Below are 26,062 nucleotides of genomic sequence, written 5' to 3' on the forward strand. Positions count from 1 at the left end.
CAGCTTCCCATTTTCCACCCTCCATAAACTCAAACTCATCCAAAACTCTCTGGCCCTGTTTCCTAATTTGCACCAAGTCCCAACACCCCTGTGTTCCCTGACCTACACTGGTTCTCAGTCTGACAACATACTGATTTTAAAATTCTCACACTTGAGCTCAAGTCCCTCCCTATCTCTGTAACCTCCTCCAGACTTACAACCCTTCGAGATCGCACTCCTCCAATTCTGGCCAATTGCACATCCCCCGATTTTAATCGCAACATTGGTGGCTGTGTCTTCAGCTGCCAAGGCTCTGAGCTCCACAATTCCCTCCCTAAACCTTTCTGCTTGTTTACCTTTTCATTCTTGAAGATGTTCTTTAAAACCTCTTTGACTAGGTTTTTTCACCAGTGTTAATGTCTCCTTATTTGGCTTAGTGTCAAATAGTATCATTTGTGTCACACAAGCGCCAGGCAATGACCATCTTCAACAAAAGAGAATCTAACCATCTCCCTTTGGCATTCAATGGCATTACCATCGCTGAATCCTCCGTTATCACCATCCTGAGGGTTACCATTGACCAGAAACTGAACTGGATCAGCCATATAAATACTGTGGCTACATAAGCAAGTCAGAGGCTAAGAATCCTGTGGCGAGTAACTCACCTCCTGAATCTCCAAAGCCTGTTCACCTTCTACAAGGCACAAATTAGGAGTGTGATGGAATACTCCCCACTTGATGAGTGCAGCTCCCACAACACTCAAGAAGCTTGAAACCATCCAGGATAAAGCAGCCTGCATGATTGGCACCTCATCCATCACCCTAAACTTTCACACCCTCCACAACCAACGCATCACGGCAACAGTGTGTACCATCTACAAGATGCACTGCAGGAACCCACCAGGGTTCCTTCAACAGCACCTTCCATACCCATGACCACTACTATGTAGAAGGACAAAGGCAGCAGATAGATGGGAACACCACCACCTTGTCATTCCACTCCAAGTCACTCACCATCCTGACTTGGAAACATATCGCCGTTCCTTCACTGTCGCTGGGTCAAAATCCTGGAACTCCCTCCCTAACAGCACTGCGGGTGTACCTACGGCACATGGACTGGAACAGTTCAAGAAGGCAGCTCACCACCACCTTCTCAAGGGCAATTAGGGATGGCAATAATTGCTGGCCCAGCCAACGACACCCACATCCTGTTTAAAGATAAATAAGTGAAACATTTAACTTAACTTGTACTTTCAGAGTCTTAGTAAATGGTAAACAAGCTGTTTACTGGTTCTAGTTGGACAGTTAGTTAATTCAGTAACTGGTAATTGCTGTCAGCAGGGGCTGACTCAGGTCTTGGAATTTTTGCAACTATAAACACAGAAGACTTTTGCTAATGCATGAGTCCAGTTGGAAGGAGTGCTGGTTCTCTAGAGTGCTAAAGTTGGGGAATTTTGTGAATGAGTGAATTTTAAGGGCTGATCTCTTTCTAAAATTTAGTTTTCTTCTATTCATTTGTGGCGTGTGAGTGGTGCTGGCAAGGCCAGCAATTATTATCCATCCCTAATTGCTCTTGAGAAAATCATGGTGAACTGCCACACTCATCTGGTGTAGGTACTGTTAGGAAGGAAGTTTCAGGATTTTGACTAAAGACAGTGAAGGAATAGTGATATAGTTCCAAGTCAGGATGTGTGTGGTTTGGAGGGGAACATGGAGATGGTGGTGTTGTAGTTGGTCCTTCATCAAGAATGCATTCAACTTTAAAAGCTGACAGTGAAAGTTAATGTGTCAGATCATGGCTCAGCAAGAAACAGGAGAAGTGGTTTAAAAGTGTCAGATGATCTGAACAGTTGGACATCAGTCACCTGGTGGTCGAGTTCTGTAGCCAGTCTTTAGCAAGAACGCATTCAGCTTAAAATAAATCAATATTTAAAACCAAAAAAAGGAACTGCAAAAAGGGCCGTTTGTAATGAATAATTTTCAGAAATTGGCCAAACTCTGCCTCCCAGCATTTCATGGGATCTTGGAAAGCTGATAGACACAAGTGAGTTTTTCAATATACTAGTCGGGACACAGCTAACCAAGCCATCAGGCCACCCAATGGGTCTGTGTTTACAAACTGTAGAACTGTAAATAATACCTACAGATTTGGAGTCACTGAATGTGCCCCCACATACCTTGGACATTCCCAGAGAACTTTTAGAGTAGAGCAATACATAGTTGATGTGATAACCAGGAACTTACCCATCGAAATGCCATCATACATGAATGGGCTATTCATAAACCAGGATATGAGATTGTTACAATGTGTAAAAGACACAGATTTGGGGAGGTTTTGCCACAATCTTTGTCACGGCTGTGCTTTTTTGGTAGTTTTAAGAAAAATGTGCTTTGGCAGTAAGAGTAGTAGTGTAGTAGCAGATAGCAGTAACAGCCGAAGCAGACAACAGTAAAAGCCACAGCACACAGCAGTGGCAGTACTGCATAGCATGAAGCTCAGAAAATAAGTTTAATAAGGGAATTGGATGAACTAAAACGAGACAACTAAGCTAAAGAAATGGCTGGAATAGAAGTAGCAAGGGTTAATAGTGTGAGTGCAGCTCAGAAGTTATGGGAACAGTGTTTGTGAATATGATACAGATTCAGCTTAAAAGGGGAGTGAGGTACTGACAATTGTAAGTTATTGATGGTAAACAGCAAATGTAAGTACTGATCTAACCTAAGGGGAGTAGGGTACTAACATTCGTACATTTTTCAAAGTTAAAATGAACTATGAAAAGGAAGAGTTGTGAGCATTGATCATTTTCTCCAACAGGACCAGTTCAGGCCAAACCTTGGAGTTAGGAGTATAAGAGGGGAGGTGTGGGTTTGCTGACCTACAGTGTTCTCATGTGTTTGCTGCCCCTGTTCTTTTAGGTGGTAGAGGTCATGGGTTTGGAAGGCGCTGTTGAAGGAGCCATAGCAAATTGCTGCAGTGCATCTTGTCGATGGTACACACTGCTGCTACTGTGCGTTGGTGGTGGAGGGAATGAATGTTTGTGGATGTGGTGCCAATCAAGTGGGCTGCTTTGTTTTGGATTATGTCAAGCTTCTTGAGTGTTGTTGGAGCTGCACTCATCCAGGCAAGTGGAGAGTATCCTGCCTTCTGCCTTGTAGATAATAAGCAGGCTTTGGGGAGTTGGAGGCAAGTTACCTACTGCAGAATTCCCAGCCCCTGACTTGCTCTTGTACCCACAGTATTTACATGTCTGGTCCAGTTAAATTTCTCATCAATGATAACCCCTAGGATGTTGATGGTTGGGGATTCAGTGATGGTAATACCATTGAACATGAAGGGAAGATTGTCATTGCCCGGCACTTATGTGTCATGAGTGTTACTTGCCACTCATCAGTCCAAGGCTGAAAGTTAAGTCCAGGTTTTGCTGCATGTGAGTACAGACTATTTCATTATCTTAGGAGTTGCAAATGCTACTGATCACTGCACAATCATCAGTGAACAGCCCCATTTCTGATCATGTGTTGAAGGGAGGTCAAGGAAGCAGCTGAAGATGGTTGGGTTTAAGAAACTACCCTGAGGAACTCCTGCAGTGATGTCCTGGAGCTGAGGTGACTGACCTCCAACAACCACAACCATCTTCCTTTGTGCTAGGTATGACTCCAACCAGCAGAGAGTTTTCCCCCTGATTCTCATTGACTCCAGTTTTGCTAGGCCTCCTTGATGCCACACTCGGTCAAATGCTGCCTTGATGTCAAGGGCAGTCACTCTCACCTCACCTCTGAAATTCTGCTCTATTGTCCATGTTTGAACCAAGGCTGTAATGAGGTCAAGAGTGGCCCTGGCGGAACCCAAACTGAGTGTCAGTGAGCAGGTTATTGCTGAGTAAGTGCCACTTAATAGCACTGTCAACGACTCCTTCCATCACTTTTCTGATTCAGATGGGGCAGTAATTGGCTGGATTGCATTTATCCTGCTTTTTGTGTACAGGACATACCTGGGCAATTTTCAGTGTTGTAGCTGTACTAGAACAGCTTGGCCAGGGGTGTGGCAAGTTCTGGAGCATAAGTCTCCAGTACTATTGCCAGCATATTGTCAGGACCCATAGCCTTTGCAGTATCCACTGCCTTCAGCTGTTTCCTTATATCACGTGGAGTGAATCTAATGAGTTAAAGATTGGCAACTGTGATACTAGGGACCTCAGGAGGCTGAGATGGGCCATCCACCTGGCACCTTTGGCTTCAGCCTTTTCTTTTGCATTGATGTATTAGGCTCCACTATCATTGAGGAAAGGGATATTTGTGGAGCCTCCTCATCCAGGTAGTTATTTAATTGTCCACCATCATTCACAAATGGATGCGGCAGGACGTAGAGCTCTAATGTGATCCTTTGGTTGTCAGATTACTTGGCTCTGTCTATAGCAAGCTGCTATAACATGCATGGAGTACTGTGTTGTAGGATTGAGTGTTTAACTTAATTTTAACCTTAACTTGTAGTTTCTTTCACATGTCAGTGGTAAATAAGTTGCCTGCTAGTGTCGTTACACAGTTAGTTAATTAAGTGGCTGGTTAGAACTGGTAATTACTGCTGGCAGGAGTGAACTCAGGTATGTGGAATGTTGGAATTTGGTGGAGTGTGGGAGGAGGTGCTGCTCTGGTATTTTGAGAAAACAAGGAGCAGTCTGAGAGAGGGAGCGGGAGACACAGTGAGGGCTGAACCATTAATTAAAATGAATAGTTTAAACAAGGTACTAACTAGATTCTAAAAGAGGGAATAGAAATTTTAAAAAATCGTGTATGGGCAGCTGAAACCTGTTACTTGCAATTCCTGCATCGTGTGAGAACTTCAGGACACAAGTTCCTCTCAAAGCCACTCACCCTCCTGACTTGGAACTATATCACCGTTCCTTCACTGTCGCTGGGTCAAAATCCTGGCAGTCATGCCCTAGCAGCACCGTGGATTTACCTGGACTGCAGCAGTTGAAGGTAGCTCACCACCACCTTCTCAGGGGCAATTAGGGGTGATGGGCAGTAGGTCCTGGCCCAACCCTGACACCGATATCCCATGAACAAATAAACTGGAAAAAAACATCCCATGTGTCTTGGCGGAGCCACATGTGTAGGAAGTGTTTACTTGAGCTCAAGATCAGGGTTTTTGAGCTTGAGGGATCTGGAGTCACCGCGGAGCATCAGGCAGATGAGAGTTTCTTAGATTGTATGTTCCAGGATTTGGTCCCCCGACAGGCAGTAAGAGTTCAGGATAGTAGATGGGTGGCTATCCAGAAGAGGCAGGAAGTGCGGGAGTCTTTGGGATGTTTGTCACTCTCAGATTGGTTCTCAGCTTTGCAGACTGCTGGGATTGACAACACCTCAAAGTGCAGTCAAGACCACACCATCAATGGGTAAGGGACTGCACAGGAGGGACCAGCAAAGCGGAGAAATGCAGTTATTATAGGATATTCCATAGTTAGCGGGACAGTCAGGTGTTTCTGTAACTGCCAACGTTAGTCCTACATGGTGTGTTGCCACCTTGGTGCCAGGGTGAAGGATGTCACAGACAGGGTGCAGAATATCCTCCGGGGTAAGGGAGTGAGCCAGAAGCTATGCTACACATTGGTACCAACAACATAGGAGAAGATATAGATAACAAAAGAAAATGTTGGAAACACTCAGCAGGACTGGCAGCATCTGTGGAGAGGGAAACAGAGTTAACGTCTCAGGTTGTGGCCACAAGTCAATTTTCCATTGTATCTGGCTTTTGAACATAGGGAGGGCAGGTATTGAGGTCCTTTACTCAGACTTTCTGAAGCTAGGGAGGTAGTTAAAAAGTAGGACCTCAAAGTTAGTAATCTCTGGATTACTCTCAGTGTCACACATCAGCGAGAGTAGGAATGAGAAGCTAGGGAGGATCAGTACGTAGCTTGAGCACAGTGCACAAGGGAGGGCTTCAGATTCTTGGGATGTTGGCATCTATTGAAAAGGGACAAGTTGCACATAAACAGGACTAGGGCCAATATCCTCCTGGGGAGGGTCACTAGTGTGATTGGGAGGGTTTAAAATAAACTGGAATAGGATGGGCACCAGTATACACAAGTAGAAAAGATGAATAAGGTGCATAATGGAGTGAGAATGTTATAGTACTAGAGAAGGGAGTAGTACCAGATCACATAGCAGCCCACTAAGAAGGACTACAAGGAATTCAAAAACAGATTTAGAATGCACGTATGTAAACTCACAAAGTGTGGTGAATATGGTTGGTGAGCTACAAGCACAAATAGCCATGTGGTAATATGGTGTAGTGGCAATAACAGAAATGTTGCTTAAAAATAGTAGACTGGGTACTTAATATTCATGGATAAGGGAGTGTACAGAAGAGATAAGGAAGGAGAAAAGAGAGGTGGGTTGGCAGTAGTGATTAGAGAAAACATTGTAGTGTTGGAAAAAGAGGATGTCCTAGCAAGGGCAAGGATAGAATCCATTTGATTGGAGTTGAAATTAAAAAGGAGATGATTGCGCTACTGGGGAGTATTCTATAGGCCTGGGGAATATTCTATAGTGTATTCTATACACTGGGGAGTATTCTATAGGCCTCCAAATAGTCAGAGAGAGAGAGAGAGGAATAAATCTGCAGGGAAATCACAGAAAGGTACAAGAACTATAGAGTGGTGATATTCAGGGACTTAAATTACCCAAATACTGATTTTGGAGTAATGTTAGAGTAAGGGGAAAGGAGGGAGAGGGATTTCTCAAATGTGTTCAGGAGAAATTCCAACTAGGAAGGAGGCATTGCTGGATCTGGTGCTGGGGAATGAGGTGGGCCAAGTGGATCAAATGTCTGTGGGAGAACACTTGGCTAAAAGTGATCATCGTATCATAAGGGTTACGTTACTAATGGAGAAGAGCAAGGAACAATCTAAAACAGAACTTCAAAATTGGAAGAGGACAAACTTCAATGGGATGGGAAGGGATCAAGTCATGGTAAAATGGAACTGAAGATTCACAGAAAAATCTGTAACTGAACAATGGACAATCAATGTTTCAGGTAAGGCCAGGTACATTCCAATAAGGGCGAAAGGTTAAAGGAACCAAAGCCAGAGCTCCTTGGATGACGATGGAGATAAAGAAAATGATGAAACAAAACAAGAGTGTGTATGATACATGTCAGGTGAATTCTTCAAACAAAAACCAGCCAAATACAATTGGTTGAGAGGGGGATTGCAGAGGAAAATAAGACTGGCAAAGAGACAATATGGGAATAAAATGAATTAATTTAAAAAGGGAACCCTAAAACCTTCTACCGGCATGTAAATAGTAAATGGGCTGTCAGAGGTGGGGAGGGGCCTATTGAGAACAAAGAGGGTGATATATGCTTAGAGGTATAGAGCAAGGCTGGAATACTTGATAAGCATTTCCTATTGGAGGTTACAAAATAAGAGGATGCCAACAAAATATCAGCAGAAGCGGAAGTGGTATAGGTAATGGGTGGGGTGAAAATTGGCAGGCAGGTTATACTGGAAAGGCTGCCTTTGCTTAGAGTGCATGTATTGCTTAGTCCGGATGGTTTACAATCCAAGTTGTGAAAGGAAGTGGGGGTGGAGCTAATGGAAGAGCTTGCCTTAATCTTCCAATCTTCCCTAGATTAAGAGTCAGCAACTCACCAAGGCTCCTTAGACAGCACCTTCCAAGCCTATGACCTCTACCACCTAGAAGAGCAAGGGCAGCAGATACAAAAACAGAAAATGCTGGAAAAACTCAGCAGGTCTAACAGGGCTGCAGATACACGGGGACACCATTGCCTGTAGGTTCCCCTCCAAGTCACTCACCATCCTGATTTGGGAATATATCGCCGTTCTTTCACTGTCACTGGCTCAAAATCCAGGAATTCCCTCCCTAACAGCACTTCTCAATGAGCAATTAGGAATGGGCAATAAATGCTGGTCTGGTCAGCAATGCCCACACCCCGTGAATGAATAAACAATAAAAGGGGAGGTTCCAGAGGATTGGAAAATATAACACCATTATTGAAGAAAGGGTGTAATGACATTCCTAATAACTACAATCTGGCCAGTTTAACATCAGTGGTGGGGAAGATTTTAGAAATAACAATCAGAAAAAATATCAACAGGCATTTGGAGAGATTTCAGTTAATTAAGGAGAGCCAGCATGGATTTGTAAAAGGCAAATCATGCTTGACAAATTGAAATTTTCGATGAAGGAACAGAGAGAGTCAATGAAGGGAAAAATAATGGATGTTGTCTATATGGATTTTAAGAAAGATGGTTAACAAAGTTGAGGCTGGTGGAATATGAGCATCAGTGTCAACTTGGATAAAAAATTGGCTTAAGGACAGAAAACAGTGAGTTGTGGTAAATGGTTGTTTTTCAGACTGGAGGATGGTAGATGGTGGTGTCCCCAAGGGTCAGTGCTGGGACCACTGCTTTTTATACATTTATGAATGATTTGAATATTTTAATACAGAGTAAAACTTCAAAATTTGTTGACGATACCAAACTGGGAGTTGTGACAAACAGTGAGGATGATACCAATCAACTGTAACAAGACCTAGATAGATCAGCAGAATAGGAAGACAAGTGGCAAATGAAATGTAATAGAGAAGAGTGAGGTGATGCACTTTGGCAGAAGGGACAGGGAGAGGCAATATAGACCAAATGGGACAGTTCTAAAGAGTGTGCAGGGACAGAGGGACCTGGGGGTTCATGTGCGTAGGTCCGTGAAGGTGACAGGACAGATTGAGAGTGGATAGCAAAACAAAAATATGGGATCTTGGGCCTCATAAATAGAGATATTCAGTACAAAAGCAGAGAAGTTATGTTGAACCTTTAAAATACTCAGGTTAGCCCACACCCAGAATATTACATCCAGTTCTTGTCATCACACTATTAGGAAGAATGTGAGGGTTCTTGAGACAGTGCAGAGGAGACTTACCAGAATGGTTCCAGGGATGAGGGATTTTAGCTACAAGATTAGGTTGGAGAAGCTGAGGTTGTTTTCCTTGGAGCAAAAGAGATTGAGGGGAGATCTGATCGAGGTGTAGACAAAGAAAAGCTGTTCCAATGAGCTGATAGTACAAGGACTAGGGGACACAGGTTTAAGGTTTTGGGCAAGAGGTGCAGTGGGGAGTGGTAATGACCTGGAACTCACTGCCTACACAAGGGAAATTGGATTGGCACTTGAGGGAAATAAACTTGCAGGGCCACAGGGATACAGTGAGGTATGAGACTGATTGGATTTCTAGCATGGACTCGATGGGCCAAGTGGCCTTCATCTATGCCGTAATAACTAATTTTCAACATGCACCATTCTACAGCAATTTGCTGCCTCTGGTTAGGTTTTATTGTGTAACTGATCATTGTTTTAGGGTCAGTCTTAATTCAACAGTAATCACCACATCTAAATTCTTCCACTGACTTCTACTTTCTTACTGAACTAGCAAAAACTGAAGGTCATTATTCCTACAATAAAAAAGGACGAATGAATCACAGATAAGATTAGCTGACTTCAGGATAGTCTGATTAGCTCTTTCCTGACACATTGCATGGAGCAATGGGTGAAAAGCCAAGACACAGTGCAGGAAGTTATAATTCCAATACACTAGGATCAACTCACCTCCCAAAAACATGACCTCAATCAGCTAGAAAGACAAGGGCAGCAGGCGCATGGCAATACCAGCACCTCTAAGTTACATACTGACTTGGATCTACATCACCATTCCGTCATTGTCATTGCAGAAAACTCCTAACAAACCACACTGTGAATGTACCCTCAGCACACAGACTTTAACAGTTCAAGAGAGGCCTTTCTCAAAGGACGTTAGGGATGACCAGCTTATATACATACGGACACACGAATTAGGAGCAGGAATAGGCCACTCGGCCCCTCAAGCCTGCTCCACCATTCTATAAGATCATGGCTGATCTGATTGTAACCTCATATTCCCGTCTACCCCCAATAACCGATCACCCCCTTGCTTATCAAGAATCTATCTAGCTCTGCCTCAAAAATATTCAAGGACTCTGCTTCAACCACCTTTTGAGGAAGAGAGTTCCAAAGTCTCACAACCCTCAGAGAGAGAAAAATTTCCCTCATCTCTGTTTTAAATGGACGACCCCTTATTTTTAAACAGTGACCCCTAGTTCTAGATTCTCCCACAAGATGAAACATCCTCTCCACATCCACCCTGTCAAGACCCCTCAGGATTTTATGTTTCAATCAAGTCACCTCTTACTCTTCTAAACTCAAGCGGATACAAGCTTAGTCTGTCCGACCTTTCCTCACAAGACAACCTGCCCATTCCTGGTATTAGTCTAGTAAAACTTCTCTGAACTGCTTCTAATGCATTTACATCTTTTCTTAAATAAGGAGACTGGTACTGTACTTCAGGGGAAGAATTTTTAGGTCGGCGTGTGGGCGTGTCCCCGACTTGATCGGACGCAAAATCATGGGAGATGATGTTGGGTGAGCGTCCACACATCATCCTGTCCTCGCGCGATAGCTCAGTCGGCGGGTGCACGCGAGTGTTGGAAGCACGCCCGCCGACAGTTAAAGTTGTTAAAGTTCCAATTGCCCCCGGTTTTCGTGGTCCACGTTTGGCAGACCAGCGACTCTGCCAGGCGGGCTTTGCGTTTTTGATGAAACCTCATGCAAGGGCGGGATGAGGTTTCTGTTATTAAATTTTTAAAAATAAAAATGTATGGACAGGATTTTCATGATGTATATGTTCAGTTGACTGATTGTGATGCATGGACATTTTTTTAATAGGTTTTAAAATCTTTATTTCATTGTTTTGAAGTCTTCAGCTCCCTGAGGCAGCTCTCTGCTTTCAGGGAACTTTCATTCTGCACTCTCCTGCGCCCGTGCCCGCCCTCCTCCTGCCCTCACCCCGGCAGCGCTGAGCATTTCAGTGCATGCTTCACGCTGGCTGGCCGTGAATTGCCCAGCCAGCCTGAAATCACAGTTGGGGGCTAATCGCGGGTGGCAGTCTGTTCCCAGGCCGATCCCTGGCCTGTCAATCGCGCCCGCACCCCGACCTAAAAATTCTGCCCCAGATGTGGTCTCACCAATACCCTGTATAACTAAAGCATAACCTCCCTACTCTTGTAATCAATTCCCCTCACAATAAATTATAACATTCTATTGGCTTTGCTAATTACTTGCTGCACTAACCTTTTGCAATTCATGCCCTAGGACACCCAGATCCCTCTGCATCTCAGTGCCCTACAATCTCTCACCCCTTGGATAATATGCATCTTCTTTATCCATCCTGCCAAAATGGACAATTTCATATTTTCCTACATTATACTCCATTTGCCAGATCTTCGCCCACTCACTTAATCTATCTTTCTCCTTTTGTAGCCTCCTTATGTCCTCTTCACAATTTACTTTCCTACCTATCTTTGTGTCATCAGCAAATTTAGCAACCATACCTTCAGTCCCTTCATCCAAGTCATTTATATAAATTGTAAAGAGTTGAGGTCCCAGCACTGATCCCACTGACACACCATTCATTATATCCTGCCAACCAGAAAATGAACCATTTATGCCTACTCTCTGTTTCCTGTTAGCTAGCTAATCTTCTATCCATGCCAAAAAGTTACCCTTTGCTGCAAAGAGAATTAATTATTTTCAAATGTGGATGTTGAGAATTGTTCGGAACCTGTTCTGATGATGTCTCCGCTGAAACATTTTCCTGTCCGTTCTCTTTATCATAGAATGATTACAGCATTGAAAGCCATTTGGTCCGTTGTGTCTAAGCTGGCTTTCTGCAAGATCATCTCAGCTAGCCCCATTCCCCCTGCCTTTTCCCTGTGGTCCTGCAATTTCTTTTTATCCTCAGATGCTTATCTAATTCCCTTTTGAATGTCTCGGCTGAATCTGCCTCCACAACACCCTCAGGCAGTGCATTCCAGATCCTAAGCACTCACTGTGTAAAAAAAACTTTCCTCGTGTCACCTTAGATTCTTTCGCCATTCACCTTATATCGGTGTCCTCTGGTTCTTGATCCTTCCACCAATGGGAATAGTCTCTCTCTATCTACTCTGTCCAGACCCTTCATGATTTCAAACACCTCTATCAAGTCTACTCTCGACCTTCTCTTCTCTGAGGAGGCCAGCCCCAGCCTCTCCAATTTATCCTTAAACTGAAATGGTCATTTCTGGACCATTCTTGTAAATCTTTTCCTTGCCCTCTTTATGGATACCAATGGACCTGCTGTGTATTTCACTTAAGACAGTGTGGATGTAGCTTTGGTCTATGTGCTTCACCCCTGTTAAGGCCTGAACTTAGAGTGTTGATGTTGCTATGGACTGTTCGCAATGTTTCATTCCCCCAGCACTGATAGTGCTCACTGTACACAATGTCTAATCTCCCCAGTTGCAGCCCACACTCCTATCCTCACTAAGGAGTGCCCATTTCTGCTTACCCAGATTGGCACGGTGACTTCAGCTTGATATGAAAGGCTTTGACAAAGACCACAAGGAGCAGGGCCAGAAGGACACTGATGGCCGTGAATGCCACAATCTTCCAGGTGGAGAGGATAGCTTCCTCAGAGTCTGACCAGGTTTGATCTGCAAGAGAGATTGAGCAGTAAGTGACTGTGAAACCACCACCTTCTAAATTAACAGCACCAACCCTGCTGGGAAATTAGGTAATGCCATCTGAAATCAGCCGCATACTTAAAGCTTCCTGGTCATTAAACTCAACTGGGATATCTTCTCGATGCTTCACTCCAACAAAATCAACAAGTCTAGTCAAGGATGATAAATGGTCATTCAACCAACTGAAGTCCATCTCACTGGCATCCTAACTCTCTCATCAAAGCACATCCCTCTGGTACCCAAATCTCATTCCTCTGGTACCTAACTCTCTCATCAAAGCCCATCCCTCTGGTACCCAAATCTCATTCCTCTGGTACCCAAATTTCATTCCTCTGGTACCCAAATCTCATTCCTCTGGTACCTAACTCTCTCATCAAAGCCCATCCCTCTGGTACCCAAATCTCATTCCTCTGGTACCAAACTCTCTCATCAAAGCCCATCCCTCTGGTACCCAAATCTCATTCCTCTGGTACCAGAGATCCAACAGGCGCTGGTGAGAAGTGACTGAAGCATTCTGGGAGAAGTCAGCGCAGTCACCATGACTCAAGAGGGAATCGAGGAGAAGGACTCTTGCACTCAACATTTGAAAAAGAGCGCGGATCTTGAAGGCAGGTCAGTTGAAAAAGAGCGCGGAGATTGAAAATAAAAGAAGGGGAAGCTGAAGAGGAGCGGCCAGCGTGTGAGCGGCCAGTGTGTGAGCGGCCCAGTGAAGGAATGGAGCTTTGAGGCTTTGGCTCGAGAGGCTTAGGCGAGCAGAGGCTGAGTATGAGCTTGCTCCCAGTGGGGTAGGGCCGGGTAAAGTCCTTTAAGTAAATTAGGAGTAGGTAATGGAGGCAGCAGTTGGGGCAGTCGAGTGCTCCGAATGCAGCATGTGGGAAGTCATGGACAGCACAATTGTCCCTGATGACTACACCTGCAAAAGGTGCATCCAGCTGCAGCTCCTGAGAAGCCGAGTTAGGGAACTGGAGCTGGAGCTGGATGAACTTTAGATCATTCGGGAGGCAGAGGCAGTAATAGACAGGAGTTTCAGGGAGACAGTCACCCCTAAAAGTCAGGAGGCAGGCAGCTGGGTGAATGTCAGGAGAGGGAAGGGGAATAGACAGAAAGAACAGAGCACCCCTGTGGCCGTTCCCATCAACAATAGGTATATCGTTTTGGATACTGTTGGTGGGGACGACCTACCAGGGACAAGTTGTAGTGGTCGTGTCTCTGGCACCGAGACTGGACCCTCAGCTCAGAAAGGAGGGAGGGAAAAGAGGAGAGCAGTAGTGATAGGGGATTCGATAGTTAGGGGGACAGATAGGAGGTTCTGTGGGAGAGATCGAGAATCCCGGATGGTCTGTTGCCTCCCTGGTGCCAGGGTCCGCGATATCTCGGATCGAGCTCTCAGTATTCTCAGGAGGGAGGGTGAGCAGCCAGATGTCGTGGTCCATGTAGGGACCAGTGATGTGGATAGGAAGGAGGGGGAGGTCCTGCAAAGAGAGTTTAGGGAGTTAGGTTCAAAGTTGAAGGACAGGTCCTCCAGGGTTGCGATCTCAGAAGTGCTACCCGTGCCATGTGCTAGTGAGGCTAGAAATAGGAGGATAATGCAGCTAAATACGTGGCTAAGGAGATGGTGCAGGAGGGAGGGCTTCATGTTTCTTGACAATTGGGTTCTGTTCCAGGGAAGGTGGGACCTGTTCCGACGGGACGGTTTGCACCTGAACTGGAGGGGGACTAACATCCTTGCGGGTAGGTTTGCTAGTGCTGCTCCGGGGCGTTTAAACTAGATTTGCAGGGGGAGGGGAACCAGAGTGTAAGAGCAGATAGTGAGGTGGAGGAGGATAAAGGTCAAGCGAGGAATGCATGTATAGACAGAAATCAAGGGTCCGTACGTGATAGAAATGTTCTCAGGTACATCTATTTCAATGCAAGGAGTATTGTCGGAAAGGCAGATGAGTTTAGGGCGTGGATTGACACGTGGGATTACGACATTATTGCTATTAGTGAGACTTGGTTGCAGGTGGGGCAGGACTGGCAGCTCAATGTTCCAGGGTTCCGTTGTTTCAGACGTGATAGAGGGGGTGGGATGAAAGGGGGAGGAGTGGCATTACTAGTCAGGGAAAATATCACAGCTGTGCATAAGCAGGACAGCCCAGAGGGCTCATCTACAGAGGCCATGTGGGTGGAGCTGAGGAACGGGAAAGGTGTGACCACACTAATAGGGTTGTATTATAGACCGCCCAATAGTCAGAGAGAATTGGAGGAGCAAATCTGTAGAGAGATAGCAGACCAATGTAAGAAACAGAAAGTTGTGATAGTAGGAGATTTTAACGTTCCACATATTGACTGGGAGTCCCATACTGTAAAAGGGCTGGATGGCTTGGAGTTTGTCAAATGTGTTCAGGAAAGTTTTCTAAATCAATATATAGAGATACCAACGAGAGAAGATGCAATACTTGAACTCCTATTAGGGAACCAGACAGGTCAGGTGACAGAAGTATGTGTAGGCGAACATTTTGGGTCCAGTGACCACAATGTCATTAGTTTTAAGCTAATTATAGATAAGGATAGGTCTGGTCCTCGAGTTGAGATTCTAAATTGGAGAAAGGCCAATTTTGTGGAAATAAGAAAGGATCTAGGAAGAGTGGATTGGGATAAGTTGTTTTCTGGCAAGGATGTGTTCAGTTAGTGGAAGGCATTCAAAGGCGAAATTTTGAGAGTGCAGAGTTTGCATGTTCCTGTCAGGATTAAAGGCAAAGTTAATAGGCATAGGGAACCTTGGTTTTCAAGGGATATTGGCGATCTGGTTAAGAAGAAGAGAGAGGTGTATAGCAGGTATAGGCAACAAGAAGCAAATGAGGTACTTGTAGAGTATAGAAAATGTAAGAAAATACTAAAAAAGGAAATCAGGAAGGCAAAAAGAAGACATGAGGTTGCTTTGGCAGATAATGTGAAGGTAAACCCGAAGGGTTTCTACAAGTATATTAAGAGTAAAAGGATAGTAAGGGACATAATTGGTCCCCTTGAAGATCAGAGTGGTCGTCTATGTGTGGAGCCTCACGAGATGGGGGAGATCTTAAACAGTTTTTTTGCATCAGTATTTACTCAGGAAACTGGCATAGTGTATAAGGAAGGAAGGGAAACAAGCAGTAGTTTCTTGGAACATATAGAGATTAAAGAGGAGGTGCTTGCTGCCTTACAGCGAATAAAGGTAGATAAATCCCCCGGGCCTGACATGATATTCCCTCGGACCTTGAGGGAGACTAGTGTAGAAATTGCAGGGGCCCTGGCAGAAATATTTAAAATGTCCTTAGCCACGGGTGAGGTGCTGGAGGATTGGAGGGTAGCTCATGTTGTTCCGTTGTTTAAAAAAGGCTCCAAAAGTAAACCAGGTAATTATAGGCCAGTGAGCCTGACGTCAGTAGTAGGTAAATTATTGGAAGGTGTTCTGAGAGATCGGATATATAATTATTTGGACAGCCAAGGGCTGATTAAGGATAGTCAGCATGGCTTTGTGAGTGGTAGGTCGTGTTTAACGAACCTTGTAGAGTTTTTCGAGGAGGTTACCAAGAAAGTAGATGAAGGACAGGCTGTGGATGTTGTCTACGTGGACTTTAGTAAGGCCTTTGACAAGGTCCCACATGGGAGGTTAGTTCAGAAGGTTCAGACACTTGGTATCCATGGAGAGGTTGTAAACTGGATTCGAAATTGGCTGTGTGGGAGAAGACAGAGAGTGGTAGTGGATGATTGCTTCTCAGACTGGAGGTCTGTGACGAGTGGTGTGCCTCAGGGATCTGTACTGGGACCATTGTTGTTTGTTGTCTATATCAATGATTTGGATGATAATGTGGTGAATTGGATCAGCAAGTTTGCTGATGACACTAAGATTGGAGGCGTTGTGGACAGCGAGGAAGGCTTTCAAAGCTTGCAGAGAGATCTGGACCAACTGGAAAAATGGGCCAGAAAATGGCAGATGGAATTTAATGCAGAAAAGTGTGAGGTGTTACATTTTGGAAGGTCAAACCAAGGTAGGACATACACAGTAAATGGTAGGGCACTGAGGAGTGTGGAGGAACAAAGGGATCTGGGAGTTCAGATACATAATTCCCTGAAAGTGGCGTCACAGGCAGACAAGGTTGTAAAGAAAGCTTCTGGCATACTGGCCTTCATAAATCAAAGTATTGAGTATAGGAGTTGGGATGTTATGGTGAGGTTGTATAAGACATTGGTGAGGCCAACTTTGGAGTATTGTGTGCAGTTCTGGTCACCTAACTACAGGAAGGATATCAGTAAGATTGAGAGAGTGCAGAGAAGATTTACTAGGATGTTGCCGGGTCTTAAGGAGTTGAGTTACAGGGAAAGATTAAACAGGTTAGGACTTTATTCCTTGGAGCGTAGAAGAATGAGGGGAGATTTGATAGAAGTTTACAAAATTATGAGGGGTATAGACAGAGTAAATGTGAGTAGGCTCTTTCCACTTAGATTAGGAGAAATAAACACGAGAGGACATGGCTTTAGGGTGAAAGGGGAAAGGTTTAGGGGGAACATTAGGGGGAACTTCTTCACTCAGAGAGTGGTGAGAGTGTGGAACAAGCTACCATCTGACGTGGTAAATGCGGGCTCACTCTTAAGTTTTAAGAATAAATTAGATAGATACATGGATGGGAGAGATCTGGAAGGTTATGGACTAGGTGCAGGTCAATGGGACTAGCGGAATAATATTTCGGCACAGACTAGAAGGGCCGAATGGCCTGTTTTCTGTGCTGTAGTGTTCTATGGTTCTATGGTTCTACCAAACTCTCCCATCAAAGCCCATTCCTCTGGTACAAAAATCTCAAAGTTCATCCAAAGCCTGCTTCTACCTGCTGATGTATAGGTTTGTGGGGACACAGGGTGGGGGTGGGGGCAGGTGCAGCAGGAGTTGTGGAATTGAAATGTGCTGAATGCAGTGAGTAGAGGTTTCCTGATCTATAAAACTTTCCTGATGATTTTTCAGTGGTTGGCACATCACTTGTTACACTTGAGATCATTCTTGTTACGCCAGCCTCACCTATGTATGTACATTCCATTGAGACACACTGAGAGCAAAGTCCCCTGTAGTTTCCCTTTGCTGTGCACAGCCCATTTGTTGCACTGCATGGTTCCTTTAAGAGTGCAGTGTATCCTATCCCCTCCCGACCCACACAATACGCATCTTAAAGGGACAGCTGCTTGTACGTGGCCTGTTTGTCCCCTGCACGATAAATTCTGGATTGCCACAGACCTATACAGCTTAGAGGGAACATTGACCCAGGGTGCACAGTGGGCTGGATTTTACACTCCCCCGCTGGCAGGGGGCACATAAAATCCTGTGTTGGTCATCCCACAACAACCCGTGCATCCTCAACTGGTCTGGAATTTTACAGGGAGGGGTGGGGTGGTGGGGGGAAGCGTCGGGCCACTTAATTAATGGCCACTTACAGGCTTTAAATCACTACTGCTGGTGTTTTACGCCCACCAAGGAAATTTCTGCTCATCCAGCACTGAATATCGGATAAGCAGCCCGATAAGTTAGCAACAGTGGAGGGGTCGAGAGAGATGGTTGTGGTGAGGTAGAGGTGGGTGTTGTCAGTGCTCATGTGAAAATTGACACTGAGTGGCAGCATGTAGATGAGAAATAGGAGGAGGCCTAGGAGGATAGATTCTTGGGGGACACCAGAGGTAACAGTGTGGGGGCAGGAAGAGAAACCATTGCAGCTGATACTTTGTTTGCAATTAGAGAGATACAAATGGCAGCAGGTGAGAGCAGTCCCACCCAGCTGGACAAGAGTGGAGAGGTTGGAGGACGATGGTGTGGTCAGCAGACAGGTGGAGAAGGACGAGGAGGATAGTTTACCTTTCTCACAGTCACATAGGAAAAGAGCCATTTTGGTACTGCAGCAGAGACATCTTGACTTCTTGAAAAATAGAAACAGATTTGGGAGGTGACCTTTCAGACTTAGGAATAGTCTTATTGAGCCCCTTCCCCCACCTTCCTACCTCCCTCTAAAAGACGCCTCACAACTTGTCTCTTTAATTAAGCTTGGTCACTTTCTGAACACTTGCTGGATGTGAGCCTCGCTTTCCGTGTAGTATTACATGAAGGGAGCTCTGTAACTCAGAGCCATTTCTGCTCTTGCACAAGATCCTGATCTTTATCACAACATTATCCCCCTCCTGCCTTGTTCCACATTGCTGCCAGTACCACCTTTCTCTAATGCCATAGCCCAGAGGGTGCCCCACCTCCGTAAAGCTCTCTTCCATCTCGCGTCAAGCACCCACCAACTTGTTGGCAGAAGACCTGGTTGGTCGGGAACCACTCTCCATACTGGCAGGTGATGTATTTGTAATCATTGGTGAGGGAGTAGCCAGGGTCACAGTAGAACTCCAGGACAGTGCCATGGATGTAGCGGTCGCAGGGATAGGGGTGGCAGACATAGTCCCCGTGATCCGGTATTGGAGGAAGGGGGCACGCTGCAGAGACAGAGAAAGAGAGAGAGAATAACATCTCCATCTTCTAAATCAGTGTGCTGCAATTGTCAAAGTTCATGCTGAGCCGCAGGAGTGCTAAGGCACAGTCCCAGGAAAGCAGGCTTGTCTCCATGGGAGAGGCCCCTGCTGTCCTGTCTCAGAATGACAGCATGCCTGTTCCCCACCACTGAACCTACCAGTGAACCTGGTACACAGCCACACTGCCCTGGCCCAACCTCAGATGCTACAGTATGCAGCTGGGGCCTTTGCTTGCAGAGCTGCTCGAGGTCACCCATCACGACCGTCTGAATGATCCTACCTGTAAGCTCAGCGGTATTTCACTGCCCAAGCTGGAGCTTCTGGGGAAAGGCACTGTTCGAGCACTGGTAGAGGTGATGAACATTAGGCACGAAGAGGGCTTGCACAAAGGTGATTCAGAATTATTTCTGTTATTGATTAAAGTTGGAATTGAGGTGTTTGATAAAGCTGTTTTGTGTTCTGGATTTGGTGTTATATTTATAGTGAAGTGAGGGGAGGGCTGAACTGAAGGAAAGCACTTGCATGGTGATAGGACAGTGCTAAGGATTTTGGGAATTGGAGGGATGGTTTATCCTCACTGAGCTGCTCTCACAGCTCCAGCAATTAGGGGCACTGATGCTCGATGCTTCCTTCTCTGCCTTCTGCTCCATGTGTTACTGCCCAGGTAGTGGTAAGGGCTGGTCCCACATTAGGACAAATTTGTGTGCAGTAGATGACACCAAATATGGATACCTGCTGAGGAGCATACTCCTGTGCAATGGTCCATACAGTGTAAACATTGCTAGGCTATCCCAAGCGTTTGCTCGATGATGCTTCTTGTGACAGTATGGTTCTTGTTGTAGACCAGTTCTGCAGTTCTGCCCCAAGTTTCTGAAAGGAGTCATGAGACATTTCTGGAGAGGGTAGCCCTGTCACTTAACAGCATGGGAGGAATAAAGGCAGCCCAGGGACCAGTGCAGGAAAAGTGAGTCATAACACTGCCAGGATAGCGGGCACAGACCTACAGGATGCAATGTCCGTGGCTACAAACCTGCAAGTTGGGTGAGTGGAATGCTTTTCAATTGATAAAGATGCCAGGTTGGTGATGGGGGAGTATGTGTGCAGTCTATTGCACCTTATACCCTGGGGAAGCCTGCTACATGGATGAAAGCTAGTACTGCTTCATCCTGTCTCACTCTATCCATGGGGAAGGTGAAGGCATTTCCCTGCCATCGAGCCTCATTGACCTCTCTGATGTGACATGTTGCTGATGTCACATGTTGTAGCTAGAATGATGCCTGTTGCATAAAGTTAAAGGATCTGGTGATCTTGACAGCCACTGGCTGCAGGAAAATTGTTCACCAGGTAGTCTTAAACAGAGCAGCACCACCAAATCCTCCTCAGGCAAACAGAACTTTCCAGAATTAGAAAACACACCAAAAAGTACGCAGAAGTTAACCAGCAGCCCCAAATACAAAACAACTAACCAGTGAGTCCTCCCTCATCCCTTTAACTAACGCTGGCAATGACTCCTTCCTGCCTGTTAACACCATGACTTGCTCAGCAAGTTCAGTAGGTGGCGAGTGAGGCCAGAAGGGGGTTCAGAAAGGGCTCACAAACAAGGGGAGGGCTTTTCTGATTCTTTAAATTGTCCAGTATGCACTCTGGATGTTTATGGAGAAACCCAATTGAACATGCTGGCTAGCGATAAGCACCACTTTGGATGCTTAGGTGCCTGAGGAATGGGTGCAGCACCTTCAAATTTATAGTCTTTGGGTGTCTGAATTCAGGGGTGATGGGGAGGAAAGGGCAATTAAAATAAATAAAGCAGGACAGCTGAAGCAGGTGACAGCATTGAATGGTTCACACCTTCAACATCCAGACATCGCGGAGGGCTCGATGACCACAGCAGGTTGTACATGCATTCCAGAAGCTCTGGCCCCATCAGCTTGTAACCAGGGAAGCACTGATAACGCAGGACTGACCCCACCGGGAAGGGGGTCAGGGAATCGGATACATTGACGTAACTGTGAGGAAATACCCGGGGCTTCAAGCAACCTGAAAACAAGCAAACACAAGGAAAACAAGCTTAGTGATTTTGCCAGGAAATCCAGACTGCTGGGGGTCTGACTCACCACCAAAACTCAGTCCACCAGGGAAATCCAATCCCAAGGAAACCCAGTCCACCAGGGAAATCCAAACCCAAGGAAACCCAGTCCGCCAGGGAAATCCAATCCCAAGGAAACCCAGTCCGCCAGGGAAATCCAATCCCAAGGAAACCCAGTCCGCCAGGGAAATCCAATCCCAAGGAAACCCAGTCCGCCAGGGAAGTCAGTCCCCAAGGAAACCCAGTCCGTCAGGGAAATCCAGTCCCAAAGAAACCCAGTCCGCCAGGGAAATCCAGTCCCAAGAAAACCCAGTCCGCCAGGGAAATCCAGTCCCAAGAAAACCCAGTCCGCCAGGAAAGTGAGTCCCCAAGGAAACCCAGTCCGCCAGGGAAATCCAGTCCCAAGGAAACCCAGTCCACCAGGAAAGTGAGTCCCCAAGGAAACCCAGTCCGCCAGGGAAATCCAATCCCAAGGAAACCCAGTCCGCCAGGGAAATCCAGTTCCAAGGAAACCCAGTCCACCAGGAAAATCCAATCCCAAGGAAACCCAGTCCACCAGAAAAGTGAGTCCCCAAGGAAACCCCGTCCGCCAGGGAAGTCCAATCCCAAGGAAACCCAGTCCGTCAGGGAAATCCAATCCCAAGGAAACCCAGTCCACCAGGGAAATCCAGTCCCAAGGAAACCCAGTCCGCCAGGGAAATCCTATCCTAAGGAAACCCAGTCCGCCAGGGAAATCCTATCCTAAGGAAACCCAGTCCGCCAGGGAAATCCAATCCTAAGGAAACCCCGTCTGCCAGGGAAGTCAGTCCCCAAGGAAACCCAGTCCACCAGGGAAATCCAGTCCCAAGGAAACCCAGTCCACCAGGGAAATCCAGTCCCAAGGAAACCCAGTCCGCCAGGGAAATCCTATCCTAAGGAAACCCAGTCCGCCAGGGAAATCCAATCCTAAGGAAACCCCGTCCGCCAGGGAAGTCAGTCCCCAAGGAAACCCAGTCCACCAGGGAAATCCAGTCCCAAGGAAACCCAGTCCACCAGGGAAATCCAGTCCCAAGGAAACCCAGTCCGCCAGGGAAATCCAATCCTAAGGAAACCCAGTCCGCCAGGGAAATCCAATCCCAAGGAAACCCAGTCCACCAGGGAAATCCAATCCCAAGGAAACCCAGTCCGTTAGGGAAATCCAATCCCAAGGAAACCCAGTCCGCCAGGGAAGTCAGTCCCCAAGGAAACCCAATCCACCAGGGAAATCCAATCCCAAGGAAAACCAGTCCGCCAGGGAAATCCAAATTCAAGGAAACCCAGTCCGCCAGGGAAATCCTATCCCAAGGAAAACCAGTCCGCCAGGGAAATCCAAATTCAAGGAAACCCAGTCCGTCAGGGAAATCCAATCCCAAGGAAACCCAGTCCGTCAGGGATATCCAATCCCAAGGAAACCCAGTCCCAACAGGATAACCCAGCGCTGCTCAGTTTCCCCAATCCAATGGCTCCTGGGCAGTCAGCTCCCTAGGAGGTCCTTACTGTGCACCTCTATCCACGGCTATTCTCTGCCATCTTTTGCCTTTGTGCCCCCAGTCTTCTTTCTCTCACTGTTTAAGTTCCACTGGCTCTAATAGTGGATACATTTTAGCCCTAATTGAAAGCTGATTTAAACCACTGCTGCATGCTCAGCCATTGACTGTGCCTGCTTTCCGCCTTCCTCAGTCAGCTGGATCTCTTCTCAAGTTTGGTTTCCAAATTCCTGGACTTCTGCGGATCTGAAGGCTACACTTAAGCACTGGACTACACTTTAAGACTTAGCTCCCGTGTCTTTAATCTGCTGCTCTGTTGTTTAAATTTTAAAGAAACTTTGACCAGCTTACAGCCCTACCCCCGCCGTGTTCCCCACTGATCCTGTGACTGTTTTACTGATTTTTCAGTTTCTGCAAGTTCCCCTCCATGAAAAGCCTGGAACTATATCGCCATTCTTTCACTGTTGTAGGATCAAATTCCTAGAACTCTGTTCCCACCAAAACTGTGGGTGAAGCTGCAACCACATAGACTGCAACTGTTCAAGAAGATGGCTTAGCACAAAATTCCCAAAGGCAAATAGGGATGGTGACAAATGCTGGCCTTCTCAGCGACACCCAGACTCCATGAAAGAATTTTTCAAAAAGCTACTGTCTGGTTCCTGGCCAGAGGTTCACGCTCTTGGGCCAAAGTACATAACTCTCTGCTTCTGTCAGTAATGTTAACCCCCTCTGTCTTATAAACCAGGAAACAAATTCTTAAAAATCAAGACCTTTGGTATAAAAATCATATTGTTATTTTTACAAACATAAATTGACCTTGAATCTATATATTGGTTTATAAACCTCACTGGTGTCTTATTTAATTTCTAACATGTCACAGCTCTTCAGGAAAACTTTATTTCATTCTTGTTTGGACATAATGAAGCCTAGTTTCAGGGACCCTAAGTCCTGCATCCCGGGGACACCTGAGAAACACCCAAACTAAGATTGAGTCAGTCCATTGTCCGAGCATCTAGATTGCTGCATTCGATTGGCGTATAACCCCTTGTAAAGACTAATGAGAAGCCCGAGTCCTGATTTAGAACTCCATGGGAAGCCGGGAAGCCCATATTTCAGCTCTGCTCTCACCAATTGGCATCTCTCTGGGAAGGCTGATTGGCATTTATTGCCCATCCCTAATTACCTTTGAGAAGGTGGTGGTGGGCTGCCTTATTGAACTGCTCCAGTCCATCTGGATGGTGGGCATGGCTGTGATGACTGCCTGCAATGGTTAAATAGGCTCCAGACCCTCACGCACTCTGTCTGTGGTGTGAGATATGAAAGGGTACTTCCTGCAAACTTGCTTCATTTGATCTTGTGTCCATTGCTGCTTGAACCTATTGCTGTAGTGAGCCTACAATCAGCTTCAGTTTCATCGATAATTTTCCTAAAAAAGCCAGGGATATAATGCTGAATATTCCAGGAAGGAGCTCGGTGGGAAACTATCCCAGAATCCCAGAACCAGAAACTTTAGAAAAACCCTCAGTCAAGGGTTATGCAACATCAGCAGCTCCAGATAATCCACCTCAGTCTCTCTAGCTCTGCCTCCATCCTCCCGGACCCCATAGCTCTGCTTTCATCCCTCCCTCACACCCCCACTCCCCCCTGCTCCATCTCCCATGGCCCGTGACATAATTTCCCAACTCAGAAAAATCTCTTCTTTAAGTATCTATTTATTACTTAAAACCATTCAATAATCTATCCTGCAATATAAAGCTCTCAATTAACCTGACCTGCTTTAAATATGACACCCATCGCTGCAGCAGTACAGCCTCCAACTTTGCTCTCTCATATGAAAACTCAAGTCTACCAATGAATTTCAAAGTACTGGCCCGGTCAATCAAGTATTAATGAGTGTCACTGCCCTCATTGAGAACCATCGCCTTCTGATACAGTTTAACACACCATCCTCTCCATAGGACAGCCTCTGCCATGCAGCTGTATTGATCCTTCTCCTAGCTGTTAATAGTTGGAGTGTCTCCGCGCCTCAGTTTGGCAGTTGGTCTTGGCAGGCTATTCAAAATGGGTGGGGCATCACAGCCAAGTGTTATTCCTGTTCTCACCCAGAATTCGCACCAACTTCCACATTTCCTTCAGGAGGAGTCACATGAATCAGGATGAGGAGGAGCTGGCTCCTTTCCTCCTCTCCTCCCGCCACCCCACAGAGTGAGGACAACTGTGGTGTCCCTGCAGGCATGGTTTACAAAAGACAACAGAGGGGACCATTGACATGGGAGGTGTGTCTCATTACCTGATGGCATACAGACCTTGGCAGGTGGGCAGGTTGTCCCATATCCCATCATCTGGGCACAGCGATACCATATTGTCCATGTCAGGATAGCGGATCTGGAACCCTCGATGGCAGCTGACGGTCAGCTGGTCCCCGGGCCGGTAGGTGCTGTTGTACACGTCGGCATCTTCAATGTATGGCACAGGGCACACAGTAACTTCAAGTGAAGAAACAGGCAGTCAGGACCATCAAACCAAAGGCTTCACTTTCCCTACCTTACTCCCTCTATCCAGTGTTCAGTCCTCTCTCCTCCTCTCCAGTTGGCCCTGACTCTTGCTGGGCTCAATCTCTGCAAGTGCCAGCTAATTGCTCATACATCTGTTTAAATTCATGTCAGTGTGGGCTTTGAATGATGTCAGACTGTTCAACTATGCAGGAAATCACAGTGAACCAGAGACCTGGTGTCATCCAAAGTCAGTAGGCAGGGGGGAATGTTGGTCAGGGGAGGTAAGGCTGATTCAGTCAGAGTAGAGACAGAGAGAGAGAGAGAAATTGAAACCTAGCCCAATGAGAGAGAGAGAGAGAGTCTGGGAATTGAAGAGCTGAAAAACATATTGTGTGATCTAGCCTTGTGTTACGTCCATTCAAAGGTATTTGGAAACTTGGATTGATCACGGCCTAATGTTTTTAAAAGAATCCATTAAGGTAGGACTGTGTAACAGGTGGGTATGAACGTGCACGTAAGTGTGTGTCTGCGAATGTAGGCATGTGTCCGTGTGTGTCTATTAATGTAAAATTTGTGTGTAGGTAGATGTTTATGTAGCTGTGTGTTTGGTATGTATGTAGGTGTATATGTAGATGTATGTGCACCTGTTTCCCTATGTGGGAGATGGTGGTGTAGTGGTAATGTCACTGGATGAGTACTCGAGAAGCTCAGGCTAATGTTATGGGGGCATAGGTTCAAATCTCACTGTGGCAACTGGTGAAAGCTAGTCATGAAATTATCATCAATTGTTGCAAAAATCCATCTAGTTCACTGGTGTTGCTTTCCCTCTAAAGAGAGGGAGATACCACTGTGCTAAATGGGGTAGATTTTGAACAGATC

General features: G+C 46.0%; 1 protein-coding gene across 2 annotated transcripts in view; it reads right to left on the bottom strand.

Moving 5' to 3' along the window:
• The window catches only part of susd4 (sushi domain containing 4), a 131,245-nt gene that overhangs the window by 20,331 nt on the left and 84,852 nt on the right, over positions 1–26,062 (bottom strand). For both annotated transcript variants that reach the window (XM_078542749.1, XM_078542750.1), the window contains exons 6-9: positions 24,995–25,174; positions 20,946–21,134; positions 18,831–19,061; positions 12,413–12,557 (exon numbers count right to left, since the gene is read on the bottom strand). In XM_078542749.1, the coding sequence (XP_078398875.1) occupies positions 12,413–12,557; positions 18,831–19,061; positions 20,946–21,134; positions 24,995–25,174 (745 nt within the window). The remainder of the gene's footprint in view (positions 1–12,412; positions 12,558–18,830; positions 19,062–20,945; positions 21,135–24,994; positions 25,175–26,062) is intronic.

Source organism: Cetorhinus maximus, chromosome 5 (assembly GCF_964194155.1).
Source record: "Cetorhinus maximus chromosome 5, sCetMax3.hap1.1, whole genome shotgun sequence".
Taxonomy (NCBI): domain Eukaryota; kingdom Metazoa; phylum Chordata; class Chondrichthyes; order Lamniformes; family Cetorhinidae; genus Cetorhinus; species Cetorhinus maximus.